This window comes from Typopeltis vanoorti, chromosome 25 (genome assembly GCF_054136105.1).
Source record: "Typopeltis vanoorti isolate ZY-2024b chromosome 25, IOZ_Tvanoo_1.0, whole genome shotgun sequence".
NCBI lineage: Eukaryota > Metazoa > Arthropoda > Arachnida > Uropygi > Thelyphonidae > Typopeltis > Typopeltis vanoorti.
The window spans coordinates 41,136,665-41,156,116 of NC_143573.1; the positions used below are offsets into that span (position 1 = coordinate 41,136,665).

The 19,452-nt window shown below is 33.3% G+C and overlaps 1 protein-coding gene across 4 annotated transcripts in view; it reads left to right on the forward strand.

Annotated features, from left to right (window-relative positions):
• The window catches only part of LOC150092682 (condensin-2 complex subunit H2-like), a 266,667-nt gene that overhangs the window by 151,860 nt on the left and 95,355 nt on the right, over window positions 1-19,452 (forward strand). For all 4 annotated transcript variants that reach the window (XM_090414632.1, XM_090414635.1, XM_090414633.1 and 1 more), the window contains one exon: window positions 12,005-12,191. In XM_090414632.1, the coding sequence (XP_090270758.1) occupies window positions 12,005-12,191 (187 nt within the window). The remainder of the gene's footprint in view (window positions 1-12,004; window positions 12,192-19,452) is intronic.

Genomic DNA, 19,452 nt, shown 5'->3' on the forward strand with positions numbered 1-19,452 from the left:
CTCACTTGCATTGTCCCACTGGACTCTTTACCTGAGCCACTGCTGTTTAATTTGTACATTAATAATATAGGAAATGATCTGAGTGAAAATATTCAGTTGTTTGCTATGCATAACTGGAGAGAGTAATAGTTTAAAAATGATCATGATTTAGAGATCTTAGGTTGATTTAAATATACTGATAGTATGGACAGAGGAGATTGGCTGTCACTTTAATGTAGCAAAGAATAAACTGATGCATTTTGGGATGAAAAATGTGAAGCTGATGAGATGGATTATTTATTCCAGGTATTGAAAAAAAAAATTATATTGATATACTTAGTCTTATATATAGAAATTCAAGTGTATCTATAAAATCAGGAACAAATATGAAATTTCCATTTTACTTAAATTATTTACAGCAGCCCTAAAGAAACTTTTAAAAATTTGGATTGGAAAAATTGAAAGATTATAGTAAATACAAAAGAACTAAATCACTCACAATTTGTGAATGATTTTGTTCTTTAAGGAAACTGCAGAACAACTTTAACAAATAATCAGTGAATTGAATGCAGAAAGTGAAAAGAAAGGATTAAATATAAACAAAGACAAAGGAAAAATAATGTGTAATAAATGCTAATCAAAAAAGCAGTACATGTAGAACACCAGGGCAAAAGATCACAGTGGGGCAGGTGGAGGAGAACTGTAAGGAAGAAATTATACAAAAACTCAACTTGGTTGGATAGCCTTTGGAAAACACCATGAAGCACTCAAAGACCTTAAAAGAAAAATATTTGACAGTTATGTGATTCTGGTCATGGTATATATTTAAGTGAAACATGGACTTAGACTAAAAAATTGACTAACAAGTTTAGGACTGCCCAGAGGAAAATGGAAGATCACTGCTTGGTATTACCATTCATTATAAAAAGTATAATATTTGGGTCAGAGTTCAGGGTAACGGACATTGTAACAACCATTAAAAGATCCAAATGGTAATGGGCTGGTCATACCACAAGAAGTCGCACACAAAAATGGATAAATCTAATATCTGAATGGTATCCCAGATAGAAAGAGAGCTACAAGAAGACTGAAGAGATGGTGGGAAGATGGGATTAAAGAGACTACTGGACCTCAGTGGCATAAAAATAAAAGCTTAAGATAGGACTGAATGGATGACTTTGAGGAAGACCTTCAGACAGCAGTGGACAGAAAAATGGTTAATGATGATATAGTTGGTCCTTACTGCTCATGCAACTCTCACTTATGGCTCCAAGTAGCTGGTAGAGTGCACCAGCGGCCACACTCTGGGACCATGACTCGACTGACATGCAAAACTAAGTGAGGGTATCAGCATTTTATGCTGTAGTGAAGGAGAGTGCCTCCTCTTGTTGCACTTGAAGACTGGAATGGCTAAGTTAGCGGATGATCAAAATTTAATTTGACAGTGGTAATGAAGGCATGACAGCAAACTATGTGATATAGTCTGGGCACACTCTGAGACAAAACAGAGATGTGGCCAGTCACCTTGGAAGAGACAGGAACCTCACCACGTAACCTTCCATAGTAAACCATGAAACAGAGAACCATATCAGATTTAAACAATAGAGACAAGGTTGGACCCTCTGCAATTTTTGTCTCTTGGAAACATTAAGAGGAAGAAGAAAAAGAAACTTGGGAACATAAGATGAATACTATGAAAATAGCATATGACAAAGATACCTTAAACCCTCCAGGGAGGGTATCTCCTGATCCTTCACATATGAAAACCAAGAATCTTCTCTTAAGGCTTGCAACTTGGAATGTAAGAACCTTTTATGAAGCTGGAAGTTAGATAACCTTATACAAGAACTTGAAGCAATGAAAATTGGCATTGCTGGTATCAGTGAAGTCAAATGGACTAATAGTGGAAAAATAAACAGAAAGAGCCATTCAATTATATACTCGTGTGGAGACAGTCATAGGAATGGAGTAGCATTTGTACTAAAAAATAAGATTGTGCAATCCTTACTTGGATTTTGGCCCATAAGTGACAGGATAATTACATTAAAAATTGCAGCTCAATCTTTTAATATTTTTATTGTCCAAATATATGCACCTACTTCTGATTACCCAGATGAAGATGTATAATGTTTCTATGAAGACATTCAAAATGCACTAAACAACGCTAAATCAGATGACATAACTATCCTTATGGGAGATCTAAATGCTAACGTAGGCTCAGAAAAGATCTCTTCCTGCATGGGAAACCAGGGCCTGGGACATAGAAATCCAAGAGGAGAAAGATTAATACAGTTCTGTAAAGAAAATAATCTGGTAATAGGAAATACTTTATTTAGCCCCCCTCCTAGAAGACTTTACAGATGGAAAAGTCCTGAAGACAGCTGTAGGAATCAGATTGACTATATAATGATTATAAAAAGATTCCGGAATAACATCTTACAAGCCAAAACATACCCAGGGGCTGATATTGGATCAGACCACAATCCTGTGGTCATTAAAGCAGCAATGAAATTAAAGAAAACAATGAAACCTCTAAACATAGAAAAATATGATCTTGGCTTCCTTAAAAATCAAGAAATACAAGATAAATTTTTAAAGGAACTGGCACAATCCACTGCTGTTAATGTTCCTGATCCCACCAAGTGTCCTTATCCTAAATATGAGATTAAGGATAGATGGCAGAAATTTAAAGAGGGCATAAAAAGGCAGTAAAACAAACAATTCCCAAATTTGAGAAGAAAATGAGTAAACTCTGGATGAATGACAAGATACTGAAAATGATGGAGGAAAGAAAGAAACACAAAAATAGTCCTGAATACAAGAACTTAAACAAGAAGATCAGGAAAGAATGTAGGAATGCAAAAGAACTATGGCTCAACACCAAATGCAAGGGAATTGAACTTCTGGACAAAAAGCCCAAAACCAGAGAACTTCATAAAAATGTTAGGGAGCTAACTAGGAAATCTTGCAAAATCGGTAGGCTCTCATTGCATTGAAAATACCAGTGGAAACATTTTAATGGAGAAAGACAAAATAAGGGACAGATGGGTAGAGTATTCAAAGGAACTCTACAATCATGACAGAATAGATAAGCCAATGCAAAAAGATTTGGAGGAGGGTCAACTATTCTTACCTGGGAAGTAACAAATGCCATTAGTTAACTGGAACCAGGAAAAGCTCCAGGATGGAATTATGGCAGAATATCTAAAGGCTTTAGATGATAAGGCTATAAGATCACTGACTGACATATGTAACAAAATATATGAAACTGGACACCTACCAAAAGATTTAAGCACTCATTTTTCCTACCAATACCTAAAAAATTGAAGACAATCAAATGTGAAGAGTATAGAACAATCAGTCAGATAGCAAAAGTTATGTTATATATCATCCTAGAAAGAAATAAACATAAAATCAGAATGGAAATTAATGAAACACAATCTGGTTTTCAGGAAAATAAAGGAACTAGAGAAGGACTCTTCAACATTAGAACTATTATAAAAAGGTATCTGGAGAAACAGAAAGAAGTCTACTTATGTTTTATTGACTACACAAAGGCCTTTGACAATATACAACATGAATAACGAATAAAATGCATCAGAAATTCAGGAGTAGATGGTAAAGATACAAGATTACTGATAAATCTATATTGGGAGCAAACTGCCTCAATAAAAATATCAGTAGAAATCTCGGAGGAATTTTCAGTAAAGAAAGGTGTCAGACAAGGCTGTGTTCTTTCTCGTATATTGTTTAACCTCTATACTGAAAACATCTTCCAGCAATTAGAAGAATATAAGGGAGTCAGCATAGGAGGCAGGAATATAAACAACTTAAGATATGCAGTGATACAGTACTGCTAGCTGAAAATAAAAAAGCTCTTCAAAACCTACTAGAAGAGACGCTGAAGCTAAGTGAAAAATATGGACTTAATTTCAACTTCGAAAAAACCAAAACCATGCTGGCAACAAGAGAAAAAGGGAAAATATCTGATATAAATATTAAGATCAGAGGAAATACTTTAGATCAAGTAGAGAGTTATATATATTTGGGTCAACTAATTACAGAGAATCGAAAGTGTGATAAGGAAATATTAAGAAGAATAGAAATTGTTAGATCAACCTTCATTAGCATGAAAAACATTCTGATCTCAAGGGAAATTCACACAAAAACAAGAATTAGGCTGTCCAAATGCTACGTATGGTCAACACTGCTACATGGAGCAGAAACCTGGACAATATCAAAATATTGTGAAAATAAACTAAAAGCCTTTGAGATGTGGATCCTCAGAAAAATTCTTAGACTACCATGAACTGCCAAAAAAACTAATTTAGAAATATTAGAGATGATTGGAAAAGATAGGAGTCTGTTGAAAACCATTAAGAAAAGGAGAACCACCTACCTTGGTCACGTACTAAGGTATGAATCCCTACAAAAAACACTTCTAGAAGGAATGATATAAGGAAAAAGAAGAATCGGAAGACAAAGAACAGATTGGATGGGAAATATTAAGGACTGGACCTTTTTGTCCTATGAAGAATGCAAAAGAGAAGCACAAAACCATACATGGTGAAAGCTCATGGTAGTCAACCTCCTGGAAGGAGATGACATCTAACAAGAAGAGTTAGTGCAGGTGAATCTAGGATTCAAGGTTAATGACTATCAATGTTTCACAGGGTTCTGTATATGAGCCATTGCTGTTTAATTTGTAGACCAGTGATATAAGAAGTCATTTTAAGCAGAAATACTAATGATTCAAAACTAGGCAGGGGTAGGTAGTATAAAGGTGATTTAGAGACCTTGCCAGATGATTTAAATAGACTGAGAATATGGGAAACTAGAGAAACTATAATAGTTGCCACTTTAATGTGGAAGAGAGTATGATTATGCACTTTAGAATGAAAAGATTATGTGTCTTCATTCTCTGAAACAGTAGGTACAAATGAATTTCATTCTCCAATTCCCTATATTTAAATCTGTCACATAATTCTATTTAAAATTGCCTGTCAATCAAGAAGTTTCTCTTCAAGTTTATTGTTGAATGCCATCTCTACTCTTTCCTTTCTTTGGATGCACTGTTTCCTTTGTGCACATCTATATGTTGAATCATTTATGTGAATTCATGCACATCTTTATGTTGGATCATTGTGTTAGTGATATCTAGCCCATGTCTTGAACAGAAATCTAGCAGTTAGCTTTTTCCTCATATTTTTCTGAAACATGTCTTTATTTGATTGCATTTCTAAATATAACAGTCTGTATTTATTATTTAGCAGGATGTCACCTGTTTTTTAGTCTTCTTCATCTCAGTATATGATATTTCTCTACCTCTTCTACCAGTTTGACTACTTTTCTGTTGATACTTCTTACGTTGACAGTGCTTGTCTTCAGTTCTTCTGATTGAGTTTATATTTGTTTACATACAATACAGTTTTAATTATTGCGTATATAATTTTCCATAGTCGATACTTCTCCCAACAGTGCAACAAACAAAAGAACAGCTTCAAATACAACTACAACAGTTTCATGCTAATTATGTATAGAGACTGTCTATGTTGTTCATAGTCTTTTAACCCTCAATGTTTAGTGTTTTTTCTTCTTTTATAATGTCACCTGAAGAAGGCTGTTACAGGCCGAAACTAGTAGTGTTTTTATATTAAAACCTTTTTACTTAAATCTCGGCTCTAGTCATTCAATTCTTCATAAAACTATGTATGTTAACCGAGTTAATGATCATTCTGTCATATATATATATATATATATATATATATATAGTTTAGTAAATATTGTTGTCAATATTTACTGTTGTCAGGGCTTATCTAAGATGATATGGCTACTTAAATAGAATGGATGAGGAAAGGTTAACTCTGATGGCAGGAAAAAGACACTGAAGAAGACCAAGACCTAGATGGATTGATTCAATCAGAAGTGCCTTTGAAGAACAAAATGTTAGATATGACAATATTGGAATACTACTACATTATTACTACATGACACCTCCAGGGAGTCAAAAGGCTCATTGAGGGAGGGCATCTATTCTACAGCTCTGTTTCCACCACTCAATCTATCAATGACCTACAACTACACCAACACCATCTACTGCCCACTACAACTATTTTCGCAGACAAACATTCATGCCCGGAGCTCGATTTGATCCCTCAGCCTTTTCGGCTGGAGAGCAGATATGCTAGCCACTCGGTCAACCAGGTCGGCTGTACTGACAAGTAATAGATTCATTTGGAGGAAAATTGTTGATATGAGATAATTAATAATGTAAACTTAATCATGTAATGCTGTCATGGTATTCTGAACCCCCCTTAAGGAATTGTCAATCACCATCTTCAATTTCCTGATAAGGAAATTGACGATGGTGATATTGTCAATATAATTTCTTGTTAAGTATAATATACTTTGTAACTAAAAAAAAAATTTCTACAACTATTTGCAATCCATAGTTTTAAAAAATATAGTAATGCACTATTTTACTACTTGTATATGAAAAATATGTGAATAGTACTTTGATTTAACATTAATATTTTCCTGAGACTAACTCACACTGATTTTTATTTTTATTTATTTTGATCTCATACATGAGAGATCGAAGAACCTATAAGTACATGAGTGCCATTTCTGGGATGCAGGTGAGAATTCAGAAGTTTACTGACTTTTTGAAGATTGCTGGTTGTAGTTTGGAATTACTTTTTGTAGAAGACTGTTCCAGAGGAGATGGAAGTAGATGGAATAAAAGAGGAAATGTAGTTTTGGTATGTTTGCAGTTGCACATTAAAGGGCTGCTAGGCAACTGCTTCTCTTGTATTAACAGGTGCAAAAAAAGTGGAGGAATGATGGTTGCCAGTTTAGTGCATTAATAACTATTGAAATACCTGTAGGATAGAACACAGAGCTGAAACATTGCATCTGTGAGATAGAGATTGAAGTGAATCTGTAAAAATGGGATCATCTATCAGCCAAAATGCTTTCCTTGGGAGAACAACAAGTATTTTTAGAGAAGTTGTAGGTACTCCACTTCAAACATGTGAGCAATATTCTAAACATAGGTAGATTTGGAATTTGTATATAGTTAAGAGTTGGCTATTTTACTCACATCCAATTCTTAACTATATACAAATGAATGAAAGAGAATGCCTAATTTTTTAGATGCTGAAGAAGCTACTGATGTGATATATTTGTGCCAGAAGAGACTCTGGAGGTAAATATTAGTCCGAGCAGAAAGATATGATCTTGTTTGGTAATTTGTGTATTACTGAGTGTAAAGGAATATGAACTGAGAACTCTTTTGCAAGAGAAGAGGCAAGACTGAGTTTTGGTGGTGGCATTGAATGTTATTGTCCTTGCCTCATTGAAGGATAGGAAAATCATATTCGATGTTTAAGGCACTAGTTGTAGATGATCTTGACACTTGGAATATCTATGCAATACATGGTTTGTCAAATGATGAATATGACACTTGGAATATCTGTGTATCACATAGTTTGTCTAAGTGGAAATAGCTCCTGTAGTAATCGTATAGTTTCGACTGTCAGAATGTTGGTGAATAGGTTAATGATGTCTGGGCTTGCAAGTAGATTTTTAGGTTCCGTTGTAATGCCTTTGGTGTGTTTCATAGAAATGTTTCAAAGTAATGACTTGTTCTTTATAAAAGATGTCTTGTCATTGTGGTAGTTTAGGAGGTTTGCTAGATACTTAGTAATAAAGTTGGAACAAATCTTGCATCTACAATAGATCTTAGTGGCAAGCCCTGTTGGTGTACTCTTGGAATACTGCAAATTCTTGGGACTACAAGGGAGGTTTGGTGCGAGACTTTTTTGGTGTCTTCAGACCAGTTCAGCACGTTTTTAATCATATTATTGACTTATTATTAGCATGACTTATTGGGTATTGTTGAGTTTAGTATAGGTTCTCATCATTTTAATAGAATTTCCATTTTTTCTTATTATTATTATCAACATTTGCCTGTTATAGCTTCATTGGTGTTTCCATCTTTCCTTTTGGTCTGTATTTATCCTCTTCTTTTGGTAGCCAATATCTTTCCATTTCTCTCTGTATTCTTTATTTAAGTTGGAAATTCCTAACTCTCTTCTAATGTCTTCATTTTTGACATTGTCTACTTTTGTGCATCCTTTAGTTTTTCTAAAATATCTCATTTCCACTGCCTTTATTTCATTTTGTATCTTTTCTTTTAAGAGTCCATGTTTCTGAACCATATAACAGAGTAAATTAAAGATACCAAGAAATTATATTATTGGTTTGATCCTTTATCCAAGTGTAAGCAAACAAAGTTTGTGCCTGAAGTATTTTCAGCACTTTGGCAACTCATATATAGAAGCTAATGACTTCACTTGCCACAATGTATCCCACAATGCAAAGCACATATCCTTGTGGACATGTATAATGCTATGCATTATGGGAAGGATCACTACCCAGACAGTTTCGACCTTTATTTAGGTCTCATCAGTGGGAGCCAGACCGAGAGGTGATACCAAGATTGAAGTAATGCAGAAGTCATATTTTCCTATACGAGTAGCGAAAAGGTGTCACACCTTATTATTAAAATACTCTGTATTAGAGATAGTTGTTGGAAGTTTTTCACTTGTTATATTATAAATGAAAGATACCAAGAAAATATATATGCTTGGTTCAATCCTTTATCCAAGTGTAAGCAAACAAAGTTTGCACCAGATGTATTTTCAGGACTGGGACAACTCGTATATAGAAGCTAATGACTTCACATCCATCACGTCACATGATGTGAAGTCATTAACTTCTATATATGAGTTGTCCCAGTCCTGAAAATACTTCAGGTGCAAACTTTGTTTGCTTACACTTGGATAAAGGATTGAACCAAGCATATATTTTCTTGGTATCTTTCATTTATAGTATAACCAAGTGGAAAAACTTCCAACAACATATGATGGAGTGAGAATGGCCATTACTTTATAAAATTTAAATAAATTTTATAAAGTAATGACAATTAAACAATTAAAGGACACTGAATAAAAACAGCAAAAGAGCAAAGCAAAGCTAATAATAATGGCAAATATCTGTTGGATTTCTGCTCAGGACATGGACTGGTTATTACTAACACCATGTTCCAACATAAAAATGTGCACAAATTCACATGGAGAGAAGAGGCAAGGAATAAGAAAAGTCTCATTGACTATGTTATTGTTGATAGTGATGTTTTCTCCCTGGTGCAGGACACCAGAGTGTACAGAGGATTTGAAATTGGAAGTGATCACTATTTAGTCTTGAGCAGGATAAAATTGAATTTCATATTGAAAAGAATAACATGTAAGAAACTTTTAAAGCGAATAAAAGTTGAGCAGCTCTCAGATGTGAGCTGTAGACTAAAATACACAAAGATTATTGAAGGAAAAATGAAAGAGTTTGAGAACAGGAATCAAACCTTGGAGATTCAGTGGCAAACCTTGAAGAAAACATTGATTGATTCTGCCAGAGAGGCATGTGGTGAGGTTATCTGCAAGGATAGAAAAATCAGAACTTTTGGACACAGGAAGTTAAAGAGGCAGTGAAGGAAAAGAAGAAAGCATACCAAAAGTTCCTGTCAAATAAGTCAGCTTGTGCTCTTAGAGAATATAGAGACAAATGCAAGAATGCTAAACACTCTGTAAAACTAGCTAAACAAAAGTCATGGGGGGACTTTGGCAAGAATATAGAAAATAAATATCAAGAAGGTGGCAAAATATTCTGGAGGTTGTTGAAGAAGCTTAAGAATGTAGGAAAGAGTGCTATAAAAGGAATTAGAGATGATAAAGGTGACATGAAAACGGGAGAAAAAGATATCCTTGAAGTATGGAGTAATTACTTTGAAAAACTGCTAAATGAAACAAGCAGTGATAACAGCACAGTGGTAAAAAACACTGACCAGGCATGCAGTCAGGAATACATATCCATACTTGAAGTAGAAAAAGCCATCAAAGGCTTGAAATGTGGAAAGGCAGCAGGAGTAGATGATATTCGACCAGAAATGCTGAAGTATGGTGGTATAAGAGTCTTACAGTGGCTGCACTGCATAGTTCAGAAAGCCTGGATAGAGGGACGAATTCCCGATGATTGGAGTAGAGCTCTCATAGTACCCATATATAAAAAGGGAAATAAAACTGCATGTGAGAATTACAGAGGTATTTCCCTACTTAGTGTTCCTGGCAAGATCTATGCAAGTATACTTGAGAAACTGTTGAGAAGAATTGTGGAAGAAAAGCTTGACGAAGAACAAGCTGGATTCAGGCCAAATAGAGGCTGTCAGGATCAGATCTTCACTTTACGACAAATAGTTGAGAAAGCATGGGAATATAACAAAGATCTGTATTTAAGTTTTGTCGATCTGGAAAAGGCATATGACAAGGTGCCAAGAGAGAAGCTATTCAATACGCTGCAGTTATATGGTGTCAATGGGACATTATATCAAGCAATACTTAGTCTTTATTTGAGTTGCAAGTCAGCAGTTAGAATTGAAGGAAGTACAGGAAGATGGTTTAACGTTAAATCTGGTGTGAGACAAGGATGTACTTTATCCCCTCTGTTATTCATTATCTATATGGATCACATTATGAAGGAAAGTGGTATTAAACATGATATCAAAATTGGAGATGTTAATGTCAGCTCTTTGCTTTATGAGGATGATGTTATACTTCTAAATAAATCCGCTACAAGTCTGCAAGATTCTCTGACTAAATTGAATAGCTCTTGTAATAGATATGGTATGAAGGTCAGCAATAAAAAGACAAAGACAATGAAAATAGGCAGAATCATTGAAAATGTCAACTGTGTTGTGAATGGAGAACCTGTGGAACAAGTAAAACATTTCAGCTATTTAGGCACGATTTTTACTGAAGATGGTAAATTAAATATAGAAATAGACAGCAGAATCAGCAAAGCTGGTATGGTGGGAAATCAATTGAATAAATTCATATGGAATAAGAGAGAAATTAGTCGGAACACTAAATTAGCTGTATACAAGACAGTGTTCAAACCAGTTTTAACTTATGGATCTGAGAGCTGGGTCAGAAGTAAAACACTTGACCAAAGACTAGAGACTGCAGATATGAGAGTCCTGAGAAAGATTATAGGCGTGAACAGATGGCATCAATGGCAGTATCATATTAAAAATGAGGATATTAGGAAAGAACTTGACATTGTCAGCATCCAGGAATGCGTTAGCAGAGCTAATCTCAGGTGGTATGGTCACTTAAACAGAATGGGCGAGGAAAGATTAGCAAAACAAGTGTTCTCTGTCAGGTTGGCAGGAAAACGACCCAGAGGAAGACCAAGATATAGGTGGATTGATACGGTACAAAGTGCTTTAGACGATAGAAATATAAGATCTGATAATATTGGAGTGTTGACAAGTAACAGACTGATTTGGAGGAAAATTGTAGATAGGAAATTAATAATGATGTAATTTTTTTCATGTAGTACTATCATATCCTGTACACCCCTTGAGGGTACATGGCAGGAATTTGATGATGATGATGATGATGATGAATAAAAACAAGATGGCAAACAAGGTTTGTCATCTTGTTTTTATTCAATGTCCTTTAATTGTTCTACAGTTTCTCTGAAATTCGTTTATTTTTTTTCAATTTTTTTCAATGTCTTTTTTTGGATATGTTATTATATAACCAAAATAATTAAACTGTGTTACATGTTCTATTATTTTATCTTTTGACTATTTTTTTTCTAATATGATGTCAACATTTAAATGCCATGGCTTTTGCTTTCTTTTGCAAGCTCTTTAAATTGTACTTGGTTTATTTTATATAATTCATAAAATTATATAAGGTCATCTTTACTTTTGTAATATAATTATCATATGTATACAGCATTGTGCTGATAACTGTTCCTCTGGTTAATTAAAATTTTTATTATTGCTTTCTATGTTTTAATAATTTGATATATATAATTTTTTAAAATATTTTCTTCAGAAGTAGTGTGATGTTGTTCTTAGGATAAAGAATTTTAAAACTTTATTCTTATTCATACAAAGACTCTTTCTTGTTGGAAAATCTTGGATCCACATGCAGAAGTTCTTGCTCTTCAAGCTCCTGTGAAAAGACGGAAGACAACTAAAAGATTACATCAACAAAAAAATAAAAAAAAGGGACAAGAACAGCAAAATGTTGCAAAAGAATTATGTCCACTTGAGCCAGTTTCAGGATTTTGTTCGAAAATCTGTAAGTATGGACATATTATATAAATGTCATATTCTCAGTTGAATAAAGGAGAGAAAAAATGATTTTTTGCTCTGAATCTAAAACATTGTGTGTTAATACTAAAATTTGTGTTCTGATTTTATGAGAACTTTTTTAATTATTAATGAAATATGTATAATTTTAATATGTAATGCTGTAATTCATATTTTATTATCATCATCATCATATCTCTATGAGTTCAAAGGCTCATCATGGAAGGTCTATGTTGCTCACATAGCTGATGTCATGCATTAAACACATTCGTTATCTCTGCACTCGCTACACTTTCAGGCAATGCATTCTAATCATCTCCCACTCTCCATGCAAAAATTCTACTCCTCACAAAAAACCTACTCCTCACATCATCACACTCTACTTATAGCTTATATAGCTTCCAAGGATGTTATTGCCTCTTTTCCTCCCTCTGTCTTACCCCCCCCCCCCCCCACACACATACAATGTAAAAACCCTTATCTGTATTACTCTGGTAATAACCCTCATACCAACTTATGTCTTCATCACATGCCCTTCTCTTCCTGTCTGCTAAACCCTTAACAGGGTCTAGTAGATAGGAAGAATGTTAAGTATTTCAAGGACACATTTTAGCATTGTGTCCTTGAAAATTTAGGTCCTTATCCACCATCATCCTCAGATCTGTCATTTCCTCGTAACCTCACTCACGTACCTTACCCATTTGCCCAATCTAATCAATTCATATACCAAAGCCACATCTGCTCTACTCCTTGTAGTTCTTCCCCATCTTCAGACAACTGCATATCACCATTCAAAAACCTTTACTAATATCATTAACATACATGATAAACAGCAACACCCCCTAAACAAACACTTGGGACACACACACCACTAGTGTGTGTGTCCCAAGTGTTTCCTCTTCTGGGATATCGCTCCCCATACATAACTTGCTGATACCTTTCAGACAGCCAGTCTGCAGTCCAGCATATTAATATGCTATCCAACCACATCTGCTCTGGTTTAGTTACGATCTTGTTGTGGAAATCTATCAAAGGCCATCACAAAATGTAAATATATTATTATGTATGCATCTCCCTTGTCTAATGCATTTGGATCTAAAACATGATCTTCTTTGAGCAAATTCATACTATCCATAAAAAGAATTGCAGCATTGTGAACTCAGTTTTGAATCTTAGTTCTTACCAACTTCTCACTAACCTGTCTTCTTGTACAGACTGGCTTGTAATTCAAGCCCTCATCTTATCATCTCCCTTATGAAGCAGATTCATGTTAAAGTAGCCTCGACGCTGTTGTTAATTCCTTGGAACATTCCCTCAAAACATGCAGTGATACATATCAAGTCATACAGCCTTGTCATCAAGTTTACTCAATTCTTTATATACCTCCTGCTCACTCCCCATTAGTGCACTCAAGTTTTGCACGATGTCATATTCACAAGAATGAAATACCTTTAGCAATTGCTCGTTTAATATTTCAATTATATCCTTCATAGTGATTATCATTCTGCCATTTTCACCAACCAATATCATCCTTCCATAATCATTCTTTTTTTTTTTTTTTCTGGCCACAGGGATATTTTTTTTTACCTAATTAGCTAATTGCTATCAAGGTGATTCATCTTTCTTGCTTGACTATGTACTTCTCATGCAACCAAATATTACCACTCCTTTTCTGCTGCTTCCATAATCCCTTCTTCTTCTTCTTCCAGATTGCATTTTTTTCATATCTTTATTTTTTTACTAGATTTTATACTTACTTTATTTAACCTCCTCACTCTTGGAATACATTCAGACATTGCCACTGCCAGATAATTCTTCAGCCGCCATCAACCGCCTTTCCATTCCTCATTTGGTGATATTGCTGCAAGACATCTGAATTTTTCATAATCACCAGATTTACAGTTGAGGAAGATTTGATACATCATTTATAATTACATCTTCTGATGAAATGAACAAATCCTAGGTCCTCATTCCTCATGTGCCTTCTATTACCTACTGTGTGAGGCAGATGGGTCTCAAAAACTAGAAATTTATTCTCTTTGTCCCTGAATGCTATCTCTTCATTCCACTCTGGATAATTAAAATCTCCTATAATGATCACCCTTTTCTTATTTGCTAACCTAATTTGCCTATAAATGATCAAGTTTATCTATAGATTTGATAATTATCTATAGCAACACCTAACTAAATATTGTATCCACTATCCACTTCTACCTCATACCATACTGCCTCAGAATACTGTTTTTGCATCTCCACTTAGGATGGGAATAACTCCATGCTATCATCAGCAGCACTACTCTTCACTTTCTGCCCTGTCTGTCTTTACATTAAAACATCATGTCCCTCCATCTCTATTCCTGCCAGGATATCCTCATCCAACCATGTCTCACTTATTCTGATAATTTTTGGATGAACAAACTTGATCACTGCAACAGTTTTGTTTCCTTTATTTTGGATACATCTGGCATTCATATACAAACATAATAGCTCATTTCTAGTTTTATAATAAATCCCATTGACCTCTTCTCTTACATGACTACTTCATACCTTCCTGTGGGCATTTCTTTTTATCACTACCAATCCCACAACCTTGAACACACAGGGATACAGCCAAGAATACCTTGAGGCATAGGAGGGACCATTCTATCCTCGTATTTCGGTTACGAAATCCAAGCATGCTTGGAAGGTTGTGGGCCTTAAAGGCCTGTTAAAGCCATTGGGATAGATAGAATCCCACAACCTTCTCCAGATCCAAGTGTCTCCCCCCCCCACACACACACACATCCTGTGTCATCTCAGTTCTTTATTGCCTACATACACATTCATTTCTCATGCTGTGTCTCCCTTTTCAACTTCCTTTCCCCTGTCTTTCTTGTATTCCATCTCATTCCCTTCACTCACACTACTCACTTTTCCATTGACAGGCTCCTACGTTATTTTCCTGCTCTCTTACATCACCTCTTACTTCTTCAGATCTTCTGTTCACTGCAGTCATTACTCTTCCTTCCAGCAACTATCTCTCCAGCTTATATCAGAACCTTTTTTAAATGTAGTCCATCCCATACATTCACAAAATGCTTTTCTTTTTTATCACTGTCATATCTGGGCAACACACTGTTATCTTTTGCTCTCCTCAAAAATATACTGATATCTACTCTGACATTCTTCTTGTTCCTAATGAAATCATTCACTCCTACAATCACTAGTCAACCTGAGTTTGTAATTTACAAATCTAAATAGATATATTAATATTCCTAGTTTCATTTTTGAATGTGAAATTTATATCATATTGCAAATAGAGAAATACAAATTTTAAATTGATCAGTCATCTGCTTTAATGTACTGAATGATGTAGTATGATGTTTAGAAGGTGAATATATAGAATGTTCAATAAATCTAAATACTAACATGGTTAAAAGGCCAGTGGTCGATTGCCAAAAAGTGTTATCTTTTATTTGGTATATATGACTATAAACATGATAAGTGCATCTCTTAATTTATTTTGATATAACATTATTAATTCTTTTTTAGCTTGATAACCATCCTGAATATGAAATTAAAAACAAAAAATAAGAAAAATCACCAAGTCTATTAAATTATGTGTTCTCATTTCTGATCGATATTAAATGCTATCATGTAGTACTATCATATCCTGTACACCCCTTGAGGGTACATGGCAGGAATTTGATGATGATTATGATGATATTCTGTTGCTGTTTTTATCAGAAAAAACTGCACGTAAAAGTTTAATATTCATCATAAAATATTAATACCAGAATCACTTACATTTAATATTTTTATTTGTAAAATTTTTGGCTGTTTCATAGCCATTGTCAATACAGTTATAGGAAAACTCTAAAAAGAACAACAATTTAACTGAAAGCACACGATATCATGTGCTCTATAGACTGCAGGAGAATAGCTCCATCTGCATTAATAGATATTAAAAATAAATTATAATAAATTAATTTAGTTAATTATATTTAAAAATAATTTATTTTTGTATTTTAAAATGTATTATTATTTCATCAAGTAATTGCTTCACTACTCAATTAACTTCATCATTGCATACAAAAAAATTCTGTACACACACACACACACACACACACACACACACACACACACACACACACACACACACACACACACACACACACACACACACACACACACACACCATTGATCTGTCTGATCATCCAGATGTTTCTTATACAGTGAATTTCAATAATGATGACACAGACTCTAGGCCACCTTTATAGTAGCAAAGTATGTAAAATCACTCAGTAATATTTTAGTTTTTTATTTTTCATTGTCACACATGCCTCTTTAAATAGATTAGACTGTGGACTCCTTTCATTAGGAATACTTATAGGTATTATATTGCCCTTTATTTGTATTTTTTTAAATTTCATTTGTTTCTTTCTTTCTTTCATTATTTTATATATTTTTTTTAATTTTCTCAATGACTCCATTGAGAAAATTAAAATTCCTTTTCCACAGTAACTTTAGGATGCAAGTTTATTGGAACTGCTATCTTTGACAAGCAAATTTGCCAGTTACATATGGAAGTAGACTTTTTTCCCATATACTGTAAACATGATTCTTTTTATCTACAGTAGAAAAAAAAAAGTTATAAATTTTTGAATTACAGCACAATACAATTGTAAATTCAGTCTTTAAATTCAAAATAATTAAATGAAATTATTTCCAATTAATTATTTTGATTTAAGTGTTCAATTTTAATGTTATTTATCTACAGCCATTCCTACTACCACTTTTTAGACTTCATTATAGAAGGGGGAATGTTTTATTTAATGAAACAAAGAATTTTGATTTAAAAATACTTATTCGTGCCTTGACATTCCATTGAACCTAACATGAAAGATGGGATGAGAAATATGAATTTTTATATCTGAAGATCTCTAGTCATGCTTTTATTTTTATTTTATATTTAATAAATATATCAATCATGCACATTACAAACTTTGCAGTTTGTGACATTGACATTTTTCTTGAAATTTTTAATGAAAACAATAGTGGTAAAGAAATAATGGCAAGATTTCTAGTAATCTTCTAATCAGTATTAATGTATTAATTTGCTATGCATATTGAATAGTCCTCACTGAAATCAAAATCTTTGTGAATATGGCAATAGAAAGTATATTAGTTATTCATGTGCAGTGTTTCTGAACAACACTGAGCATGGTTCTGAAAAGCTGTTGTGAAAGATTCTAGGGTGCATTTTTGTGTGGGGGGGGGATGAATGGAACTGAAAATTTTTTTAAGAAAAATTTAAAAAGAAAACAGAGGCCTTGTTTTTATATAGCAGTATTTCAAGTTTGAACTATTAGTGATATAAAAAACATTTGAGAATTTGTGAATTATAAATGTGAATTAAAAGCTTTTACTAGGAATCAAATCAAATCAGGGTATAGTGAATTATCAACAGTATTTTTCTGTAAATCAAATAGCCTTTAATGGAAATATTTATGAAATGAATACACTGGGAAATTTACAGAAAAGTAGGAGAGAATTTTTGAAATTCTTATTTTTTAAATTTTGTGTTGTTTGTCCATGTAAAAAAAAATGGCTAAATACTAATAGTTATTAACATTATTAATATTATTAAAATAACAGTTATTATTAAGTTGGTTATAAAAGTAAGTAAATTTTTTAAAAAAATTCCTTTGTTGTAAAACACAGTAGTCCTTTTCAGGAAAAGTTCCTGTTGAAACTTTTTCTACTGTCTTTCAAAAAAAAATATGACAGGTATTATATGAATGTTGGTTAATGCTTGGTAAAATGTTTAGGGTCTCCCTTGATGAGTATGCAGACTCCACAAAGATGCCCATGTAATAATAATAATATATACATACATACAATGTACATAAAAATAATTATTTATACATATACAATGTATCTAAAACTAATAATATTTATACACATATAATGTATATATAAATATATACAGATAAAAAAATTATTTTATTTAATAAGTGTATAAGTTTCAACTTCTTTATTTTACACTTAATCTCAAGGATGAATCTGGATTCCTGATTTCTTAATTTGAAAGTAGTAGAACAACTGAATAACTTTGAAAGCTTAGATGCAAGTACTACTTGTATATCCCACAACTAACTGGTACATTAATACATGTTATTGACTGATGTAACACATGAGAATAAGGGTTAGCCAATCTTCATATAGCACTTCACAGTATGACACCAAGAGAGCAAAAATAAATTAATTTGTTAAACTTATTAATACTTTGCTAATTTTCTATCCAACATCTTTAGAGCACAAATTGTAACTGAAACAGAACTCATGTCTTAACATGGTGTCTGTATAGGCCAGATTTTTTTTTTTTTTTTTTTACAATGGACAGGATTAAGTTATTCATTTATATTTTAATGGTATTAAACAACAATAAAACAATAAATGAGATATATAATACTACTGTAACTGGCTAATATTTTGCTGAAATTTAGACAGTGTTTTCAGAGCACAAACTAATGTCACAATGCACAAGTGACAATAAGTGTAGAAAACATTTCAAATTGTAATGACAAAAATGCCTAAACTCTTGAGTTGGTACCCTCTAACATTGTTTAAACAGAAGTTTTTACAATTATTGGATTGGATTTGATCTTAGAATGGTAGTATCTCAAAATTTTAGGTAAATTAATGCAGCTATCCTTGGTTTGAGGTTAGGAGAATGGTTTATTGTCATTGCAGATGAGTAGAGAATAATATTTACTTAGGCATAGCAGACAGCTTGACCAAATTCATGCACTGTACCACAGAAAGCAATGTCATTATAGCAAGAAGAAAATCATAAGTGAACCTGATAAAGGTACTGCTATTGTTATGAATCTCACAGAATAAAACAAACAAAAAAAAAGTGAATTGTATTATGTGATAGTTCTATTTACCAAATTAGATCTAGATCCCACTATGTCTTAAATGAAAAAAGTTTTTAAATTATTTAAAAAAGTTTCAAGGTCCCAGAAATTCACAAATCTAATATCTGCTTACAATGACGAACATTTAGTAGACACTTGTTTCCTTTGCAGGTAACCTTTCCCACATTTATAAAAAGTTTAGTTCATTTCAAATGTATAGTAAAATCACATCCTTAAGAATTCAACCATCATGCATAGTTTTGCTTCTCTGTTTGCTACCATACCATTAAAACAGACCCTTGATTTAATAAAATCTCATTTCTCACTGGACATATTTGAATTATTCAT